This window comes from Polyodon spathula, chromosome 12, assembly GCF_017654505.1.
Source record: "Polyodon spathula isolate WHYD16114869_AA chromosome 12, ASM1765450v1, whole genome shotgun sequence".
NCBI lineage: Eukaryota > Metazoa > Chordata > Actinopteri > Acipenseriformes > Polyodontidae > Polyodon > Polyodon spathula.
In genome coordinates this window covers 800,128-822,112 of record NC_054545.1, presented here as the reverse complement: position 1 = coordinate 822,112, position 21,985 = coordinate 800,128, and the positions used below count along the sequence as shown (strand labels likewise).

General features: G+C 46.5%; 1 protein-coding gene across 1 annotated transcript in view; it reads left to right on the top strand.

The window, feature by feature from the left end:
* The window catches only part of LOC121324271 (ena/VASP-like protein), a 57,080-nt gene extending 35,627 nt beyond the window's left edge, over nt 1-21,453 (top strand). The window contains 11 exon segments of the mRNA XM_041265981.1: nt 5,537-5,600; nt 10,102-10,166; nt 12,372-12,511; nt 12,513-12,614; nt 13,179-13,291; nt 15,273-15,333; nt 15,699-15,759; nt 16,425-16,485; nt 19,210-19,276; nt 20,686-20,743; nt 21,380-21,453. Coding sequence (XP_041121915.1) covers nt 5,537-5,600; nt 10,102-10,166; nt 12,372-12,511; nt 12,513-12,614; nt 13,179-13,291; nt 15,273-15,333; nt 15,699-15,759; nt 16,425-16,485; nt 19,210-19,276; nt 20,686-20,743; nt 21,380-21,417 — 830 coding nt within the window. The 3' untranslated portion in view covers nt 21,418-21,453.
* The last annotated feature ends 532 nt before the right edge of the window (nt 21,454-21,985 follow it).

Sequence of the window (21,985 nt, the reverse complement as noted above, 5' to 3'; positions counted from 1 at the left end):
AAATATTTAACACGGGCAGGGAGGTATTAGTTCCAGGCAGCGGAACCTGATCCCAGCTCAGAGGCTTATGTGGTTTGTAATGACGAGTCAGGTGTATAGAGCTCTGTGTAGGGTAGGGGAGCACTGAGCACACAATGGTCAGCAGGGAGTGGGTATGTCAATGCTTCTGCCTTTGCCACTGCAGCCGCTTCTTCCTCTGCAGAATGTCCTGTAGGTAACTAACTGCTTTCCCTTCTCTTACCTGCATTGAAACATTTCAGTCTGTCTGTGCTGTTAGCTGCCTTGCTCTGTACTGTCTGTAGGAAATGTAATTTTGTATTTTATTATATGCTAGCTTTTGCAATTTCCCTTCATGTCTTCACAACTCCTGTGTCATACTTACTGTACCTTCATGCTTTTCAATTTCCCTTCATGCAGGGTTAGGGTTAGGGTTAAGGTGGGGTTATGCTTGTTTTAAATGCAGCAGGTTCCAGTGAGCGGGCTGCAGTGTGGGGTTATGCTTGTTTTAAATGCAGCAGGTTCCAGTGAGCGGGCTGCAGTGTGGGGTTATGCTTGTTTTAAATGCAGCAGGTTCCAGTGAGCGGGCTGCAGTGTGGGGTTATGCTTGTTTTAAATGCAGCAGGTTCCAGTGAGCGGGCTGCAGTGTGGGGTTATGCTTGTTTTAAATGCAGCAGGTTCCAGTGAGCGGGCTGCAGTGTGGGGTTATGCTTGTTTTAAATGCAGCAGGTTCCAGTGAGCGGGCTGCAGTGTGGGGTTATGCTTGTTTTAAATGCAGCAGGTTCCAGTGAGCAGGCTGCAGTGCAGGGTTATGCTTGTTTTAAATGCAGCAGGTTCCAGTGAGCGGGCTGCAGTGTGGGGTTATGCTTGTTTTAAATGCAGCAGGTTCCAGTGAGCGGGCTGCAGTGTGGGGTTATGCTTGTTTTAAATGCAGCAGGTTCCAGTGAGCGGGCTGCAGTGTGGGGTTATGCTTGTTTTAAATGCAGCAGGTTCCAGTGAGCGGGCTGCAGTGTGGGGTTATGCTTGTTTTAAATGCAGCAGGTTCCAGTGAGCGGGCTGCAGTGTGGGGTTATGCTTGTTTTAAATGCAGCAGGTTCCAGTGAGCGGGCTGCAGTGCAGGGTTATGCTTGTTTTAAATGCAGCAGGTTCCAGTGAGCGGGCTGCAGTGTGGGGTTATGCTTGTTTTAAATGCAGCAGGTTCCAGTGAGCGGGCTGCAGTGTGGGGTTATGCTTGTTTTAAATGCAGCAGGTTCCAGTGAGCGGGCTGCAGTGTGGGGTTATGCTTGTTTTAAATGCAGCAGGTTCCAGTGAGCGGGCTGCAGTGTGGGGTTATGCTTGTTTTAAATGCAGCAGGTTCCAGTGAGCAGGCTGCAGTGCAGGGTTATGCTTGTTTTAAATGCAGCAGGTTCCAGTGAGCGGGCTGCAGTGTGGGGTTATGCTTGTTTTAAATGCAGCAGGTTCCAGTGAGCGGGCTGCAGTGTGGGGTTATGCTTGTTTTAAATGCAGCAGGTTCCAGTGAGCGGGCTGCAGTGTGGGGTTATGCTTGTTTTAAATGCAGCAGGTTCCAGTGAGCGGGCTGCAGTGTGGGGTTATGCTTGTTTTAAATGCAGCAGGTTCCAGTGAGCGGGCTGCAGTGTGGGGTTATGCTTGTTTTAAATGCAGCAGGTTCCAGTGAGCGGGCTGCAGTGTGGGGTTATGCTTGTTTTAAATGCAGCAGGTTCCAGTGAGCAGGCTGCAGTGCAGGGTTATGCTTGTTTTAAATGCAGCAGGTTCCAGTGAGCAGGCTGCAGTGCAGGGTTATGCTTGTTTTAAATGCAGCAGGTTCCAGTGAGCGGGCTGCAGTGTGGGGTTATGCTTGTTTTAAATGCAGCAGGTTCCAGTGAGCGGGCTGCAGTGTGGGGTTATGCTTGTTTTAAATGCAGCAGGTTCCAGTGAGCGGGCTGCAGTGTGGGGTTATGCTTGTTTTAAATGCAGCAGGTTCCAGTGAGCGGGCTGCAGTGTGGGGTTATGCTTGTTTTAAATGCAGCAGGTTCCAGTGAGCGGGCTGCAGTGTGGGGTTATGCTTGTTTTAAATGCAGCAGGTTCCAGTGAGCGGGCTGCAGTGTGGGGTTATGCTTGTTTTAAATGCAGCAGGTTCCAGTGAGCGGGCTGCAGTGTGGGGTTATGCTTGTTTTAAATGCAGCAGGTTCCAGTGAGCGGGCTGCAGTGTGGGGTTATGCTTGTTTTAAATGCAGCAGGTTCCAGTGAGCGGGCTGCAGTGTGGGGTTATGCTTGTTTTAAATGCAGCAGGTTCCAGTGAGCGGGCTGCAGTGTGGGGTTATGCTTGTTTTAAATGCAGCAGGTTCCAGTGAGCGGGCTGCAGTGTGGGGTTATGCTTGTTTTAAATGCAGCAGGTTCCAGTGAGCGGGCTGCAGTGTGGGGTTATGCTTGTTTTAAATGCAGCAGGTTCCAGTGAGCGGGCTGCAGTGTGGGGTTATGCTTGTTTTAAATGCAGCAGGTTCCAGTGAGCGGGCTGCAGTGTGGGGTTATGCTTGTTTTAAATGCAGCAGGTTCCAGTGAGCGGGCTGCAGTGTGGGGTTATGCTTGTTTTAAATGCAGCAGGTTCCAGTGAGCGGGCTGCAGTGTGGGGTTATGCTTGTTTTAAATGGAATGCAGCATCCTTAGTGCAAGGAGTACAGACTCTGAGGTTGAGCAGTGTTCTTGCTGTGGTGATGAGAAGCTCAGAGCTTTAACATAGCTGATATGATCCGTGCAGCACTGAAGGTACTAAAGAATAGGACATTTAATTACCTTCCCCGGGGACAGAATGGGCACTTTAAAACATCCATAAAGAAAATGGCTTGAAACCAGATATAGATGATATCTTCAGGGATAAGGAACTGGCATGGAAGGCAGCCAGAAACACAGAGTATGCAGCTCCCTGGAGCTGAACCAACTGCCTCTAGCTGGAAGAGGTAATCCTGACTAATAGAGATGCATAGGGAAGTGGGGTCCAGAATACTCTGATGGCCCGATCGCTGTGCTGTTAGCTGATTAACACTGAGCAGTGATATTCAGCAGATGGATTAGAATACTCCCATCGCTGTGCTGTTAGCTGATTAACACTGAGCAGTGATATTCAGCAGATTGATTAGAATACTCCCATCGCTGTGCTGTTAGCTGATTAACACTGAGCAGTGATATTCAGCAGATTGATTAGAATACTCCCATCGCTGTGCTGTTAGCTGATTAACACTGAGCAGTGATATTCAGCAGATTGATTAGAATACTCCCATCGCTGTGCTGTTAGCTGATTAACACTGAGCAGTGATATTCAGCAGATTGATTAGAATACTCCCATCGCTGTGCTGTTAGCTGATTAACACTGAGCAGTGATATTCAGCAGATTGATTAGAATACTCCCATCGCTGTGCTGTTAGCTGATTAACACTGAGCAGTGATATTCAGCAGATTGATTAGAATACTCCCATCGCTGTGCTGTTAGCTGATTAACACTGAGCAGTGATATTCAGCAGATTGATTAGAATACTCCCATCGCTGTGCTGTTAGCTGATTAACACTGAGCAGTGATATTCAGCAGATTGATTAGAATACTCCCATCGCTGTGCTGTTAGCTGATTAACACTGAGCAGTGATATTCAGCAGATTGATTAGAATACTCCCATCGCTGTGCTGTTAGCTGATTAACACTGAGCAGTGATATTCAGCAGATTGATTAGAATACTCCCATCGCTGTGCTGTTAGCTGATTAACACTGAGCAGTGATATTCAGCAGATTGATTAGAATACTCCCATCGCTGTGCTGTTAGCTGATTAACACTGAGCAGTGATATTCAGCAGATGGATTAGAATACTCCCATCGCTGTGCTGTTAGCTGATTAACACTGAGCAGTGATATTCAGCAGATTGATTAGAATACTCCCATCGCTGTGCTGTTAGCTGATTAACACTGAGCAGTGATATTCAGCAGATGGATTAGAATACTCCCATCGCTGTGCTGTTAGCTGATTAACACTGAGCAGTGATATTCAGCAGATGGATTAGAATACTCCCATCGCTGTGCTGTTAGCTGATTAACACTGAGCAGTGATATTCAGCAGATTGATTAGAATACTCCCATCGCTGTGCTGTTAGCTGATTAACACTGAGCAGTGATATTCAGCAGATTGATTAGAATACTCCCATCGCTGTGCTGTTAGCTGATTAACACTGAGCAGTGATATTCAGCAGATTGATTAGAATACTCCCATCGCTGTGCTGTTAGCTGATTAACACTGAGCAGTGATATTCAGCAGATTGATTAGAATACTCCCATCGCTGTGCTGTTAGCTGATTAACACTGAGCAGTGATATTCAGCAGATTGATTAGAATACTCCCATCGCTGTGCTGTTAGCTGATTAACACTGAGCAGTGATATTCAGCAGATTGATTAGAATACTCCCATCGCTGTGCTGTTAGCTGATTAACACTGAGCAGTGATATTCAGCAGATTGATTAGAATACTCCCATCGCTGTGCTGTTAGCTGATTAACACTGAGCAGTGATATTCAGCAGATGGATTAGAATACTCCCATCGCTGTGCTGTTAGCTGATTAACACTGAGCAGTGATATTCAGCAGATTGATTAGAATACTCCCATCGCTGTGCTGTTAGCTGATTAACACTGAGCAGATTGATCTGAACTGTGCTGCTCTGTGTATTGAGAAGGTTTCCACGGAGTGTCACGTGGGAGGCAGGAGGTCCTGTAAACTGAGAGGGATGGTTCTGAACAGCTGACGCCACGGACACCAGCATGTTACTTATCAAGTATGGGAGTCTCTAGAGCTACCGTGAGCATCACAAGACCACCAGCAGATCAGGGATATCAATTAGCAGGCTGTGTTTAAAAAGCTGGGGCCGTGGGGGACAAGCCCCCTGCTTTAGCGGCGGTGAAATTGAATGAAGGAATTGATATCATCTAGAACGTTCAGTGTGTGTTGCCTGTAAACTGAATGCATTAAACTGTTTTACCATGAATGAGCAATTAAGCTGACAGCCTAGGATATGAATCACCCCACCACTTACACCTTCTGACAGCTGCAGGCTTCTAAAGGCATTCTGGTTCCACCTCCTTTTGAGTCATTTTGTAAATAAGGCAATGCTAAAATGCATGGATATTGAGTGGGATTGTTCTGCTTTGAAAGCTGATATGTACAGGCCTGTGTCCTTTGTATCTAATTTGTTAATTTCCAGGGTACTATTGTGTTACTTTCCATGTGTATTCATTGCGTGATCTTTGTATTCTGGCTGTATTCCAGTGATCTCAGCTCCTATACACTATAATAAAGATACCATGGCACTGTACAGTCACAAGGTGAAAGTGACTTACAGACTGTTCTAAGAATACTGAGACCCAGACAGTTCTGAGGTGGAGTTCCAATCCTAAAAGAATGCATTGTTTTCCAGGTTATATATATATATATATATAGCTATATATATATATATATATATATATATATTATATATTATATATATATATCCCTCTTGCTCTTCTCCCAGGTCCAGCTGTCCAACGCCAAGTCCAGAATGGGCCCTCTTCAGATGATATGGAAGTGCAGAGAAGGTGAGATGAGCTAATACACAACGCTCTCGCCCTGCCACCTGGTCCCTGGTGCTCGTAATCAAGGGATAACGCTGTGTCTGTTGTTATAAACTGAGTGGAGTGCAAGCTAAGGGACCTCACATTGGTTTCTGTGTTTCATTGCTGGCTGGTGTATCCTTATAAAATGACCCATAGTAAAAGCACAGCTAGGTGTGATGAAGCACAGTGAAAGCATGCTGAAGCACGGCTAAGTGTGATAAAGCACAGTGAAAGCATGCTGAAGCACGGCTAAGTGTGATAAAGCACAGTGAAAGCATGCTGAAGCACAGCTAAGTGTGATAAAGCACAGTGAAAGCATGCTGAAGCACGGCTAAGTGTGATGAAGCACAGTGAAAGCATGCTGAAGCACGGCTAAGTGTGATAAAGCACAGTGAAAGCATGCTGAAGCACAGCTAAGTGTGATAAAGCACAGTGAAAGCATGCTGGAGCACAGCTAAGTGTGATGAAGCACAGTGAAAGCATGCTGAAGCACAGCTAGGTGTGATGAAGCACAGTGAAAGCATGCTGAAGCACAGCTAGGTGTGATAAAGCACAGTGAAAGCATGCTGGAGCACAGCTAGGTGTGATGAAGCACAGTGAAAGCATGCTAGAGCACAGCTAGGTGTGATAAAGCACAGTGAAAGCATGCTAGAGCACAGCTAAGTGTGATAAAGCACAGTGAAAGCATGCTAGAGCACAGCTAGGTGTGATAAAGCACAGTGAAAGCATGCTAGAGCACAGCTAGGTGTGATGAAGCACAGTGAAAGCATGCTAGAGCACAGCTAGGTGTGATGAAGCACAGTGAAAGCATGCTGGAGCACAGCTAGGTGTGATGAAGCACAGTGAAAGCATGCTGGAGCACAGCTAAGTGTGATGAAGCACAGTGAAAGCATGCTAGAGCACAGCTAGGTGTGATGAAGCACAGTGAAAGCATGCTAGAGCACAGCTAGGTGTGATGAAGCACAGTGAAAGCATGCTGAAACACACTAAGTGTGATAAAGCACAGTAAAGCATGCTGTGTGATGAAGCACAGTGAAAGCATGCTGAAGCACAGCTAGGTGTGATGAAGCACAGTGAAAGCATGCTAGAGCACAGCTAGGTGTGATGAAGCACAGTGAAAGCATGCTAGAGCACAGCTAGGTGTGATGAAGCACAGTGAAAGCATGCTAGAGCACAGCTAGGTGTGATGAAGCACAGTGAAAGCATGCTGAAACACAGCTAAGTGTGATAAAGCACAGTGAAAGCATGCTGAAGCACGGCTAAGTGTGATAAAGCACAGTGAAAGCATGCTGAAGCACAGCTAAGTGTGATAAAGCACAGTGAAAGCATGCTGAAGCACGGCTAAGTGTGATAAAGCACAGTGAAAGCATGCTAGAGCACAGCTAGGTGTGATAAAGCACAGTGAAAGCATGCTGAAGCACGGCTAAGTGTGATAAAGCACAGTGAAAGCATGCTAGAGCACAGCTAGGTGTGATAAAGCACAGTGAAAGCATGCTGAAGCATGGCTAAGTGTGATAAAGCACAGTGAAAGCATGCTAAAGCACAGCTAGGTGTGATAAAGCACAGTGAAAGCATGCTGAAGCATGGCTAAGTGTGATAAAGCACAGTGAAAGCATGCTAGAGCACAGCTAGGTGTGATAAAGCACAGTGAAAGCATGCTGAAGCATGGCTAAGTGTGATAAAGCACAGTGAAAGCATGCTAGAGCACAGCTAGGTGTGATAAAGCACAGTGGAAGCATGCTGAAACACAGCTAAGTGTGATGAAGCACAGTGAAAGCATGCTAGAGCACAGCTAGGTGTGATAAAGCACAGTGAAAGCATGCTAGAGCACAGCTAAGTGTGATAAAGCACAGTGAAAGCATGCTGAAGCATGGCTAAGTGTGATGAAGCACAGTGAAATGGAAGCTGAAGCACAGCTAAGTGTGATAAAGCACAGTAAAATGGAAGCTGTGTAAAGTAAGTTTAGAACAGAATGGAGGAAGCGCTTTTTTTACACAGAGTTATACATGCATGGCATAGCTGACTAGATGATATAGTCGGATCTAAAACACAACATAAAAAAGACTAGATTGTGTGCTTTTAAATGAGTTCCCCCAGTCGGGGAGAACGGTGCTAACAAGGGACAAGCCTTGATGGGCTGAACGACCTTTTCTTGTGTAAATGTGCCGTGGGACAGGAGGTGAAATGCTTGTGATAGATATCCTGTTGTGCGGGTGAGCTGGGGTGTGCCGTGCAGTCGAGACAGAGCTGCATTATAAGGGATATCTCTCATTTCTGTCAGCTTTCCCCCAGTCCCTTACTAAATCAGGAGCTGTGTGCCACTCTTCACATATTTCAAATCATGCAACTGCATTGTGTGGTCATTGAAGCCAATCAGTTAACAGATATTATGAAGCAACTGCACAAATTCATCACAGACCAGCTTTTGTGTTTAGCAAAGCAGCCGCAGTTCTGATGTTTTTCCCTTTGCAGGGTGCTGGTAGTCAATGACTTTTTAATAACAGTGTTGGCAGGATTAGCAGCCCCACCCATCTCTGACTAACTGGGCTCAGGCTGGCCTTTCTAAGTGGAGAGGTTTCACCCAGACACACCTAGGCAGTGCCGCAAGAAAACGGACACACAGAGAGAAGCAATCACTGAATTACTGCGATCCTGCTCTCATAACACTGCTTCACATTGGACTGAACAGTTCCTCTCAATAACTATCAATACACACCTCTCAATAACTATCAATACACACCTATCAATAACTATCAATACAGAGCTCCTCTCAATAATTATCAATACACACCTCTCAATAACTATCAATACAGAGCTCCTCTCAATAACTATCAATACACACCTCTCAGTAACTATCAATACAGAGCTCCTCTCAATAACTATCAATACACACCTCTCAATAACTATCAGTACACACCTATCAATAACTATCAATACAGAGCTCCTCTCAATAACTATCAATACAGAGCAACTCTCAATAACTATCAATGCACACCTCTCAAGAACTATCAATACAGAGCTCCTCTCAATAACTATCAATACACACCTCTCAATAACTATCAATACATACCTCTCAATAACTATCAATACACACCTCTCAATAACTATCAATGCAGAGCTCCTCTCAATAACTATCAATACAGAGCTCCTCTCAAAAACTATCAATACAGAGCTCCTCTCAATAACTATCAATACAGAGCTCCTTTCAATAACTATCAATACAGAGCTCCTCTCAATAACTATCAATACACACCTCTCAATAACTATCAATACACACCTCTCAATAACTATCAATACAGAGCTCCTCTCAATAACTATCAATACAGAGCTCCTCTCAATAACTATCAATACAGAGCTCCTTTCAATAACTATCAATACAGAGCTCCTCTCAATAACTATCAATACACACCTCTCAATAACTATCAATACACAGCTCCTCTCAATAACTATCAATACAGAGCTCCTCTCAATAACTATCAATACAGAGCTCCTCTCAATAACTATCAATACACACCTCTCAATAACTATCAATACACACCCTCTCAATAACTATCAATACAGAGCTCCTCTCAATAACTATCAATACAGAGCTCCTCTCAATAACTATCAATGCAGAGCTCCTCTCAATAACTATCAATACACACCTCTCAATAACTATCAATACAGAGCTCCTCTCAATAACTATCAATACAGAGCTCCTCTCAATAACTATCAATACACACCTCTCAATAACTATCAATACACACCTCTCAATAACTATCAATACAGAGCTCCTCTCAATAACTATCAATACAGAGCTCCTCTCAATAACTATCAATACATAGCCCTCTCAATAACTATCAATACAGAGCTCCTCTCAATAACTATCAATACAGAGCTCCTCTCAATAACTATCAATACAGAGCTCCTCTCAATAACTATCAATACACACCTCTCAATAACTATCAATACACACCTCTCAATAACTATCAATACAGAGCTCCTCTCAATAACTATCAATGCAGAGCTCCTCTCAATAACTATCAATACAGAGCTCCTCTCAATAACTATCAATACAGAGCTCCTCTCAATAACTATCAATACACACCTCTCAATAACTATCAATACATACCTCTCAATAACTATCAATACACACCTCTCAATAACTATCAATACAGAGCTCCTCTCAATAACTATCAATGCAGAGCTCCTCTCAATAACTATCAATACAGAGCTCCTCTCAATAACTATCAATACAGAGCTCCTCTCAATAACTATCAATGCAGAGCTCCTCACATATCCACGTACGTAAGAGAAGCCTAGCCGGGACAGAAAAACCTGGTCACACCTTTTCCGGATTGTGCCTTTTAGTCAGTGCAGCGGTTTAACTTAATTTGTTGGGTGGAATCAGGGTGCAGCCTGCTGTCAGACAAAGGAGATCGTAACAGAGCCAGCTCAGGGATTCAGGTGGATTCTTTTATTTCGGATTTCTTATTTCTTAAAGGCAGGTGATGGAGCAGCAGCAACTGCAGGCACAGGTGGAGAGGGACCGACGAGCTTCCACATCAGGTAGGAGCACAGCTCCCAGAGCAGGGGGGAGAGGGGGAGAGATGAGAGGGATGGGGAGGGGGCAGGGACTGCAGTCAATCAGTATGCTACCCTGGTCTGGATCAGATGGAACCCATCCCCCTTTGCAGTATCTAGAATAGAAGCTCCCCTTTAAATTGCCCGTGGTAAAGATCTGAGTGTGAATGGCTCTCCAGAGTCATTTCCACAGCCTGGTTTTGGCTGAGCTGTGGGTGGATTTGTGGACAACACCTGCAGGACAGGACTGAGATTAGAGGGAGAGGATGAGCCCCATGGCTGGATTCCTTTGCTGATTCTGTTTTGCCTTTCTCTTTGTTTAATTTACCTGTTCATTTTATTTTGAGCAATATATATATATATATATATATATATTGCCTTTTTGTATTCCTGTTTTAGCTTCTATTTTCGTTTTCTGTTTCTTCCTTCCTCATGACGTTGTGCTCACATTTTATTTCTTTCTCTGTTGACTGTTTCTCTGTCTTTTTAGTTGCCACGCTTCAGATCAAAGTGTCCCCTTCCCCCTCTCAGTGTCACTCCCCCCCTCCCGAGTACAGCCACTGCAGGACCGGAGCTGCTCCGCCCCCCTCCTACGCTAAAGTCACTTCTCGCTCCTCGTCCCGCGACCAGGACAGTGATATCTGCTGCAGCACCTTCCAGCCCGCAGCCCGGGCCACCGATCCCCCACGCAGGTGCGCTCCGGCTGCCTCTCAGCTCAGCACCTCCCTGGCCTCCGCCTTCTCCCCAGTGCAGCCCGGAGTGGGGACCCTGTCTCGCAACGTCAGGCAGGTCCCCATGTCCCCTCCGCTGGGAGCCTCCTACGCTCCCCTGCTGCCCACCAAGCCTGGCACCTGGTCATCACTGCCCCCCTCTCCCCCGGTGGTGATGGTGCTGCCTCCCATGAAGCCAGCTGGCCCCCAGCCTGTCCTCCCGGTTGCTCTGCCCCTGATCCCACTCCAGAATGGCATAGTTACAGGCCCCTCAGAGCAGCCACGGCCCCTGGAGGATTACTTTCTGAACCAGCTCTGCTCCTCCTCCCGGCAACTCTTTAAAAGCACCGACAGCTCCTTTGAGACTGCCCCCCTGTCCGCTCACGCTGCCCCCCACCTGTCCCAGTTTCCCTCCTTCCTGTACCAGCCCAGCCCCTCCTTCTCCTCCTCACCCCCCTCTTACACCAGCGTGTCGGAGGGGGCCCTGCCCAAGAAGACCCCCCCTCCTCCTCCTCCGACATCCACCGTGTTCCACAGCAGTAAGTACCTCCGAGCCACAGGGTGCGCTGCAGCCTAGGTGCTGACCTCTAACTCCGGGGAGGGGTGGGGCTTGCTCTTGCTTCAACCCTGCTGTGCTCTAAACCATGCTCCTGATCCTGTCTTTAACTCCTGCGCCCCTCCACCGGGGGTTCAGTAGGGACATGGAACCCAGTCTGGGGTTGGCCCTGTTGAGACTGAGTTGAAGAGGTTAGCACTTCTGCATGGCAGCGTGCCTCCCAGCACTGACCCAGACACAGGTTCTGGTGTTTAGATAACAGCCTTGTATCTGAGCTGCCCCCAGACTTTATCCTTACCGACATCTGACACATTTCACTCTTTCATGCATATTTTTTTAATACTTGCTGTGAATGTGCATCTTCATGCGTTTTTTTTTTTTATATCATATTCTTTTTTCTTTTTCTTTTTTTAACATGAATGCATCCTACTTTCTATCCCTCTATAATGAAAAACCTTTGCATTCAGATGCCAAACCTTGTTTTCAAAATGTGTTTGAGCCAGGAGTGTGGGGATGCCATGTAAAACAGTCAGCAGTTTTTGATTTAGCTGCTTGTTAAATTGTTCAACTGTGTTGAGGAGCTTCCTGGCCTTGTCAAAGATAGTAATAAGAGGGGAAGACATGCCCCTTACACACAGTATAGCCCTGAACACAAATCCTTCAAGAGAATGTAGAACACAGTAATTTCATCAGTCGTGCCTGTTATGCACTGCCATTCGTTATATAGGGTTAAGTGTTAGCATGGATTTATATAAATACATATTTTTATCAGTAGCTCATGCAGAAACAATTAAACTGGATTTGACATTGAAGTGTTCCATGTGGAGAGTGTGCTGATTTCGGGGTGGGGGGGTGCCTGGAATAACCACTGCCTCCTGTGCTGAGTGGCTGTGTATGACTGACCCCCTCCCTGTTCTCACACAGGTCCTCCTCTCCCTCTCGGACACCCCACGGCTGCCCCGCTCTCTCTGACCCCTCTCTCAGGGGGAGCCCCCCCTCCCCCTCCAGGGGGCACCCCGGGAGGGGCCCTCCCTCCCCCGGGGGGGCCCCCCCGCAGGCCCCCTACCGCTGCCGGCTGGTGGAGGGTCGGTTGCCGGGGGTGATGACAGTCCGGGGGCGGGGCTGGCCGCAGCGCTGGCTGGAGCCAAACTACGCAGAGTGCAGAGGGTGAGCTTTTTACCTGCTGAGTGCAGCCAGCTTGACCAGGACCCAGAATCACTGTGGAGTAAAAAGCATACGCTTTACAGAACTGAATAATAAACCGTTCAATACAGCACTAATTAGTGACTAACTGGCTCTGTCGAGGGCAGTCAGATTCAGCCGTGTGTGTTTCAAAGGGAGGTTCAGGGTTGCCTTTAACGTGATTATTTAGACTTCTTACACACTATACCAACTTGTGTTCTTAGCGTGTGTGTGTGTGTGTGTGTGTGAGTGTCTATACATATATAGTCAATATAATAGACTTTGATATTGATCTGATACAGCCATCTTAAATTTGCATCAGATGGAAACTATATTATTTGCTTAAATATTTCCTATATTGTTTCATTCTTTTTCAACGATATCATTTAGAGTGATGGATAAAAATCAGGCAGGTTTTAATCAGTCATGTATCCTCTGATTTGCATGTCATATGAAAGTTGCTTGTACCAGACTACAATGACATCACAATGACATCACAATGACATCACATGGCAATGAACTATGCCGTGCTGGCTCTCGCCCCGCTAGTCTGAAGACGGTTCCGGAGGCTCCTGCCCCAGTGGCGGCTCGAAGAACGAGGCCAATCGAACAAGTGGAGGAGGGGGGCTGATGCAGGAGATGAACGCCCTGCTCGCACGAAGGTTAGAGTAAGACAACAGGGGCTTTTTACTTACTTTCTTGGCTTTACTTTGCATGCTTAACAAGAAACATTATATTCATGCAAACCGACAAGCACTGTGCTCCTAAACAGCTTGCTCTTGAATTGAACAACCAGGGGAACATCTCCTTCTATATACAGTGTAGATATGTGTGTATTTATACACACACTGTATAGAGAAGGATAGTGTGTTGCAGCTGCATGTTAGGGGGTAATAATGGAACCTCGTAAGGACATTTACACCTTTTTAAATTGAATAGTTTTAAATTTCATTGAACTACATGAGGAAAGTCCCTGTAAGGTATCAAATAGGTACAGTAATATGTACTGAATGTATAATTACTAACTGGAGAGCCATCTGCTGGTGAAAAACTATAGTATCAGTTCCAGCACTCAGCCACCAGATTCTCCTCCTGTGTTCTCGTGTTACTCAGTGTTCCATCCTTCTAAAGACGCATTACATGAAAACAAATCTTTAAACGCAAGTGATCTATGCAATGTGTATTGAGCTACTGTAACAATGCTGTGAATCACAGTGTTGGATCACAGAGCTGTTCTGCTGTGCGTGACTCTGCTGTAACAATGCTGTGAATCACAGAGCTGTTCTGTGTGTGCATGACTCTGCTGTAACAGTGCTGTGAATCACAGAGCTGTTCTGCTGTGTGTGACTCTGCTGTAACAGTGCTGTGAATCACAGTGTTGGATCACAGAGCTGTTCTGCTGTGTGTGACTCTGCTGTAATGATGCTGTGAATCACAGTGTTGGATCACAGAGCTGTTCTGCTGTGTGTGACTCTGCTGTAACAATGCTGTGAATCACAGTGTTGGATCACAGAGCTGTTCTGCTGTGTGTGACTCTGCTGTAACAATGCTGTGAATCACAGTGTTGGATCACAGAGCTGTTCTGTGTGTGTGACTCTGCTGTAATGATGCTGTGAATCACAGTGTTGGATCACAGAGCTGTTCTGCTGTGTGTGACTCTGCTGTAACAATGCTGTGAATCACAGAGCTGTTCTGTGTGTGCATGACTGCTGTAACAATGCTGTGAATCACAGAGCTGTTCTGCTGTGTGTGACTGCTGTAATGATGCTGTGAATCACAGTGTTGGATCACAGAGCTGTTCTGTGTGTGTGACTCTGCTGTAATGATGCTGTGAATCACAGTGTTGGATCACAGAGCTGTTCTGTGTGTGTGACTCTGCTGTAATGATGCTGTGAATCACAGTGTTGGATCACAGAGCTGTTCTGCTGTGTGTGACTCTGCTGTAATGATGCTGTGAATCACAGTGTTGGATCACAGAGCTGTTCTGTGTGTGTGACTCTGCTGTAACAATGCTGTGAATCACAGTGTTGGATCACAGAGCTGTTCTGCTGTGTGTGACTCTGCTGTAATGATGCTGTGAATCACAGTGTTGGATCACAGAGCTGTTCTGTGTGTGTGACTCTGCTGTAATGATGCTGTGAATCACAGTGTTGGATCACAGAGCTGTTCTGCTGTGTGTGACTGCTGTAATGATGCTGTGAATCACAGTGTTGGATCACAGAGCTGTTCTGCTGTGTGTGACTCTGCTGTAATGATGCTGTGACTCTGCTGTAACAATGCTGTGAATCACAGTGTTGGATCACAGAGCTGTTCTGCTGTGTGTGACTCTGCTGTAATGATGCTGTGAATCACAGTGTTGGATCACAGAGCTGTTCTGCTGTGTGTGACTCTGCTGTAATGATGCTGTGAATCACAGTGTTGGATCACAGAGCTGTTCTGCTGTGCGTGACTGCTGTAATGATGCTGTGAATCACAGTGTTGGATCACAGAGCTGTTCTGTGTGCGTGACTCTGCTGTAATGATGCTGTGAATCACAGTGTTGGATCACAGAGCTGTTCTGTGTTTGTGTGTGACTCCCAGCTGTCTGTTTGACAGTCTGCAGGTCTGTAAGTGAATATAAACTATACATCTTGTTTTTAACAGAAGGAAAGCAGCTACACAGACCGACAAACCAAGTGAAAAGAAAGAGGAAGAAAGCCAAAGTGTGAGTGATTAACTTTCAGATATCAATTCATTTCAGATATCAGTTCATTTCAGATATCAGTTCATTTCAGATATCAACTCCACTTTGTGCACTTACTAATATCAAAGGGCATTAATGTCACCATATTCTTCCGAGGAGTAACAGAACTAGAAATAAACACGAGGGAGTTTGTTCGTTTGATCTAAACATTGATGGAAATTGTACTTTTAAAGACAAAAGGGTTAGGGTTAGGATTGGCGTCAGGGTTATATTGTGCAACAAGATTTACACATTAAGTACATTGTGACTATGCATAATACCATTGTAATTATGCCCTCCAAGCTCCCAGTGCTGTGTGGTGCTAACTCCAAGTCTTGGTTTTGCAGGAGGATCCCAGCCCCTCTCCTTCCCCCATTACTCGTGGACCTGGCCAGCAGAACTCTACAGGTAATGAGCTGCTGATTCTACACAAGCTGCTGTGTGAAGCAGGGCTGCCCCAGGCTGATATCCAGAGTTCACAACAGTGCGTCGCTGCTGTCCTGACCAGGCTGCCCCAGGCTGATATCCAGAGTTCACAGCAGTGCGTCGCTGCTGTCCTGACCAGGCTGCCCCAGGCTGGTATCCAGAGTTCACAGCAGTGCTTCACTGCTGTCCTGACCAGGCTGCCCCATGCTGATATCCAGAGTTCACAGCAGTGCGTCGCTGCTGTCCTGACCAGGCTGCCCCAGGCTGATATCCAGAGTTCACAGCAGTGCGTCGCTGCTGTCCTGACCAGGCTGCCCCAGGCTGGTATCCAGAGTTCACAGCAGTGCTTCACTGCTGTCCTGACCAGGCTGCCCCAGGCTGGTATCCAGAGTTCACAGCAGTGCGTCGCTGCTGTCCTGACCAGGCTGCCCCAGGCTGGTATCCAGAGTTCACAGCAGTGCATCGCTGCTGTCCTGACCAGGCTGCCCCAGGCTGGTATCCAGAGTTCACAGCAGTGCGTCGCTGCTGTCCTGACCAGGCTGCCCCAGGCTGGTATCCAGAGTTCACAGCAGGGCTTTCTTCAGCTCTGCTTTGGGAATCTGGGCTTTTTGTCAGTTCTAACATTTTTTTTACTGTGTTCCCTACAGATCCTCTGAAGAAGCCATGGGATCGAGCCAGCTCTGCAGACAGGTCTTCACTGGTATCAAGGTGAGGGGGGGGAACCTCACTGCTGACAGCACTTATCTTCACAATGATGAACCAGCGCACATCATCAAGCAGTGCTGTAGCCATCGTGTTAGACTCAAGTGTTTTTCCATTAGCAGAAAGTTAGTCGCTGCAGGTAGTGCACAATATAAAACAGCAGAGGGCAGCAAAGTTCCACATGTGCAACAGGCTGTGTGCTTAATTTGTTTAACTGTCTCTGCTATCGCCTTGCAGGGCAACTGCTGCTTCCAAACTGTTTTCAATGCCAAGCCCTTGAGTAAAACCTACCTAAGATCAAACCCACAGAACCAGAGAAACCACTCTGATACCTGATCATCTATTTATTATTTATTAAAAAGGTCAGCTGGGCCTGGGGGTTACAGTGGCTCTTAAAGTGTGTGTGTGTGTGACTGTGTGTGTGTGTGTGAGTGTGTGTGTGTGTGTGTGTGTGTGTGTGTGTGTGTGTGTGTGTGTGTGTGTGTGTGTGTGTGTGTGTGTGTGTGTGTGTGTGTGTGTGTGTGAGTGTGTGTGTGTGTGTGTGAGTGTGTGTGTGTGTGTGTGTGTGTGTGTGTGTGTGTGTGTGTGTGTGTGTGTGTGTGTGTGTGTGTGTGTGTGTGTGTGTGTGTGTGTGTGTGTGTGTGTGTGTGTGTGTGTGTGTGTGTGTGTGTGTGTGTGTGTGTGTGTGTGTGTGTGTGTGTGTGTGTGTGTGTGTGTGTGTGTGTGTGTGTGTGTGTGTGTGTGTGTGTGTGTGTGTGTGTGTGTGTGTGTGTGTGTGTGTGTGTGTGTGTGTCTGTGTGTATATATGATTGTTATTTTATTATATGGTACAGTTAACTCCACACCTTCACAACCCTCAGACAATATTATAAGGTAAAGTCGGACTCGGTTTCTTATCGTTTTACAAAGATAATGTGCTAGGATAGTTTAAATGTCTCATAATGCTTAAGAGTTGATGAGCACACGTTGATGTCTGGTGCAGCGCTATAGTTTATAGATTTGTCCGTACTGGCAAATAATGGATTACACTATGTAACACAATTTTTGTTCCTGGGTAGTAAGTGTTATTTCCTAATTGCTTATGCCTCAAAAGTATAGAACATGGCTATTATTCCCCACAAACTTTGCTTTTGTGACCAGGACAGTGATATTTCAAAATATCACTATTTCCAATGGGAAAACGAGCAAATGTGTGTCTTTTCGTTCACATAAAGTCAGAAAAAAACAACATATGAATCCAAATTAACATGTATTTATACTAAAGTAATACAAAGATGACTACAAAAGATTTAGAAGTGAGTAGTTTTTCGAGATTACTGTAAATACAGTATAATTGTAAATCTCAAAAAACTACTTGCTTCTAAATCTTTTGTAGTCATCTTTGTATTACTTTAGTATAAATACATGTTAATTTGGATTCATATGTTGTTTTTTTCTGACTTTATGTGAACGAAAAGACACACATTTGCCCGTTTTCCCATTGGAAATAGTGATATTTTGAAATATCACTGCCCTGGTCACAAAAGCAAAGTTTTTGGGGAATAATAGCCATGTTCTATACTTTTGAGGCATAAGCAATTAGGAAATAACACTTACTACCCAGGAACAAAAAAATAAATAAAATTTGTTACACAGTGTTATTTGTCCAGGTTTACTCTAACCCACAGTACACAGCCTGTCTGTGTTTTACTGCATACCCAGCCAGTGCAGTGGGCTGACCAGAGTCTGTGTTTTACTGCATACCCAGCCAGTGCAGTGGGCTGGTCGGAGTCTGTGTTTTACTGCATACCCTGCCAGTGCAGTGGGCTGGTCGGAGTCTGTGTTTTACTGCATACCCTGCCAGTGCAGTGGGCTGGTCGGAGTCTGTGTTTTACTGCATACCCAGCCAGTGCAGTGGGCTGGTCGGAGTCTGTGTTTTACTGCATACCCAGCCAGTGCAGTGGGCTGGTCGGAGTCTGTGTTTTACTGCATACCCAGCCAGTGCAGTGGGCTGGTCGGAGTCTGTGTTTTACTGCATACCCAGCCAGTGCAGTGGGCTGGTCGGAGTCTGTGTTTTACTGCATACCCAGCCAGTGCAGTGGGCTGGTCGGAGTCTGTGTTTTACTGCATACCCAGCCAGTGCAGTGGGCTGGTCGGAGTCTGTGTTTTACTGCATACCCAGCCAGTGCAGTGGGCTGGTCGGAGTCTGTGTTTTACTGCATACCCAGCCAGTGCAGTGGGCTGGTCGGAGTCTGTGTTTTACTGCATACCCAGCCAGTGCAGTGGGCTGGTCGGAGTCTGTGTTTTACTGCATACCCAGCCAGTGCAGTGGGCTGGTCGGAGTCTGTGTTTTACTGCATACCCAGCCAGTGCAGTGGGCTGGTCGGAGTCTGTGTTTTACTGCATACCCAGCCAGTGCAGTGGGCTGGTCGGAGTCTGTGTTTTACTGCATACCCTGCCAGTGCAGTGGGCTGGTCGGAGTCTGTGTTTTACTGCATACCCAGCCAGTGCAGTGGGCTGGTCGGAGTCTGTGTTTTACTGCATACCCAGCCAGTGCAGTGGGCTGGTCAGAGTCTGTGTTTTACTGCATACCCTGCCAGTGCAGTGGGCTGGTCGGAGTCTGTGTTTTACTGCATACCCAGCCAGTGTAGTGGGCTGGTTGGAGTCTGTGTTTTACTGCATACCCAGCCAGTGCAGTGGGCTGATCGGAAGAGTATAATTGCTTTTTTTTTTCTCTTCTGTCTCTCTCAGGGTTAAACCAGTAAGCAGCAGCAATGATATGGCCACAGATGCCTTAGATTTTGACCGAATGAAGCAGGTAAGAAGAGTTCATTTTCATAGGTGGCAACCAGATCCCCCAGTGAGGAGGTTTATAGAAGGGTTTTTACACTGCAGTGTGTGGAATTGTTTCCTCCACTTGTGGTTAGAGTTACAGAAATCATATACGATGGGAGTGAGGTGTCACTTGCACAATAGGAGCTATGTACTGTAACTCATAGCCCACTGTGCAAACAGTACTGCAGTAATTCAACTGTGGGGCTTCTGGGGTGCAATGCTCACAATCTTTAGAGATGTCAGATAATTTAAAACTGTTACCAAAAGCACAGGAATCACAAGATCTTTCAGAGTTCTTTTATTTTTTTAAGTCACACTGAACCTATTGGACACTTCTTCACCCAGAGAGTGGTGAGGGGATGGAATGGGTTACCTAGTCATGTTGCTGAAGGAGACTCTTCTTCACACAGAGAATGCTGAGGGGATGGAATGGGTTACCTAGTCATGTTGCTGAAAGAGACTCTTCTTCACCCAGAGAGTGGTGAGGGGATGGAATGGGTTACCTAGTCATGTTGCTGAAGGAGACTCTTCTTCACACAGAGAGTGGTGAGGGGATGGAATGGGTTACCTAGTCATGTTGCTGAAGGAGACTCTTCTTCACACAGAGAGTGGTGAGGGGATGGAATGGGTTACCTAGTCATGTTGGAAGGAGACTCTTCTTCACACAGAGAGTGGTGAGGGGATGGAATGGGTTACCTAGTCATGTTGCTGAAGGAGACTCTTCTTCACACAGAGAGTGGTGAGGGGATGGAATGGGTTACCTAGTCATGTTGCTGAAGGAGACTCTTCTTCACACAGAGAGTGGTGAGGGGATGGAATGGGTTACCTAGTCATGTTGTTGAAGGAGACTCTTCTTCACACAGAGAGTGCTGAGGGGATGGAATGGGTTACCTAGTCATGTTGCTGACACAGAGGAGACTCTTCTTCACACAGAGAGTGGTGAGGGGATGGAATGGGTTACCTAGTCATGTTGCTGAAGGAGACTCTTCTTCACACAGAGAGTGGTGAGGGGATGGAATGGGTTACCTAGTCATGTTGCTGAAGGAGACTCTTCTTCACACAGAGAGTGGTGAGGGGATGGAGGGTTACCTAGTCATGTTGCTGAAGGAGACTCTTCTTCACACAGAGAGTGGTGAGGGGATGGAATGGGTTACCTAGTCATGTTGCTGAAGGAGACTCTTCTTCACACAGAGAGTGCTGAGGGGGATGGAATGGGTTACCTAGTCATGTTGCTGAAAGAGACTCTTCTTCACACAGAGAATGCTGAGGGGGATGGAATGGGTTACCTAGTCATGTTGTTGATGCTGAATCCCAGCCTTCCAGTAAATAGGAAATTATTTTACACTATCTTGTTGGAAACACTCCTGTTGTTCTTTATGTTTTGTGCACCAGGAGATCCTGGAAGAAGTTGTACGCGAGTTGCACAAGGTGAAGGACGAGATCATTGATGGTAAGGGCTCTGGAGACTCAGCATCCGTTACATCATTCAAAAGAACATGAAATTGCATTTAGAATATTCAACTACTTGCCTACCAGCTCGTCACAATCAATCTTCCACCTCCAGTCTTAATTGATGCCTCATGAATATTATAGATTGCATTCTTCCCGTGCCAAGAACAGTGGAATTATTCTGCTAGGTACTTCATTATGTAACTGAACACACAGCTATTGATCAAACACTTAAAGACCTACTTGGAAATAAACTCAGCACTCCCCTTTTAAATAATGAAGGATCTGATTGCAAATTGCAAGAGCCTCTGGTTCAGGTGCAGTCACCCTTGACCTGTCCAGACCATGGGCTTCATTGTTAATGAATGAATGAAACCCCTGACGAGGTCCTGAAGCAGCTAATTAAACCAGGAGTGGACCCACAGGGCTGCAGTGCTACCCCTGCTGTACTGAATATTACTGGCCTCAATACTGGCTGCTAGAGACAGCTAGTGATACTCGGAGAACATGTGCCTCCGCACAGCACTGGGTAGCAGAACCGCTGTGCACATGCTGTTTGTATAATTATGCTTTCTGACCTGGAGATTAGAATTACTTATCCTGTTTGTTCTGTTTTTTATCCTGTTTGTTTTTGCAGCCATTAGACAAGAACTCAGTAGAATCAGCACAACATAATACCGGTGGAAGCGTGGGGGAGTGGAGAAGAGCCGAGTGGAGGGGGGGGGGGTGGAGAGGAGGCTGCTGCAGGAGGATGTCTGCACTGTGTCTGTGTTAGCTGAGTGGAGAGGGGGGTGGAGGAGGAGGTCTGCAGGAGGTCTGTCTTAGCTGACTGGAGAGGGTGTGGAGCTGCAGGAGGATGTCTGCACTGTGTCTGTGTTAGCTGAGTGGAGAGGGGGGTGGAGAGGAGGCTGCAGGAGGATGTCTGCACTGTGTCTGTGTTAGCTGAGTGGAGAGGAGGCTGCAGGAGGATGTCTGCACTGTGTCTGTGTTAGCTGAGTGGAGAGGGGGGTGGAGAGGAGGCTGCAGGAGGATGTCTGCACTGTGTCTGTGTTAGCTGAGTGGAGAGGGGGGTGGAGAGGAGGCTGCAGGAGGATGTCTGCACTGTGTCTGTGTTAGCTGAGTGGAGAGGGGGGTGGAGAGGAGGCTGCAGGAGGATGTCTGCACTGTGTCTGTGTTAGCTGAGTGGAGAGGGGGGTGGAGAGGAGGCTGCAGGAGGATGTCTGCACTGTGTCTGTGTTAGCTG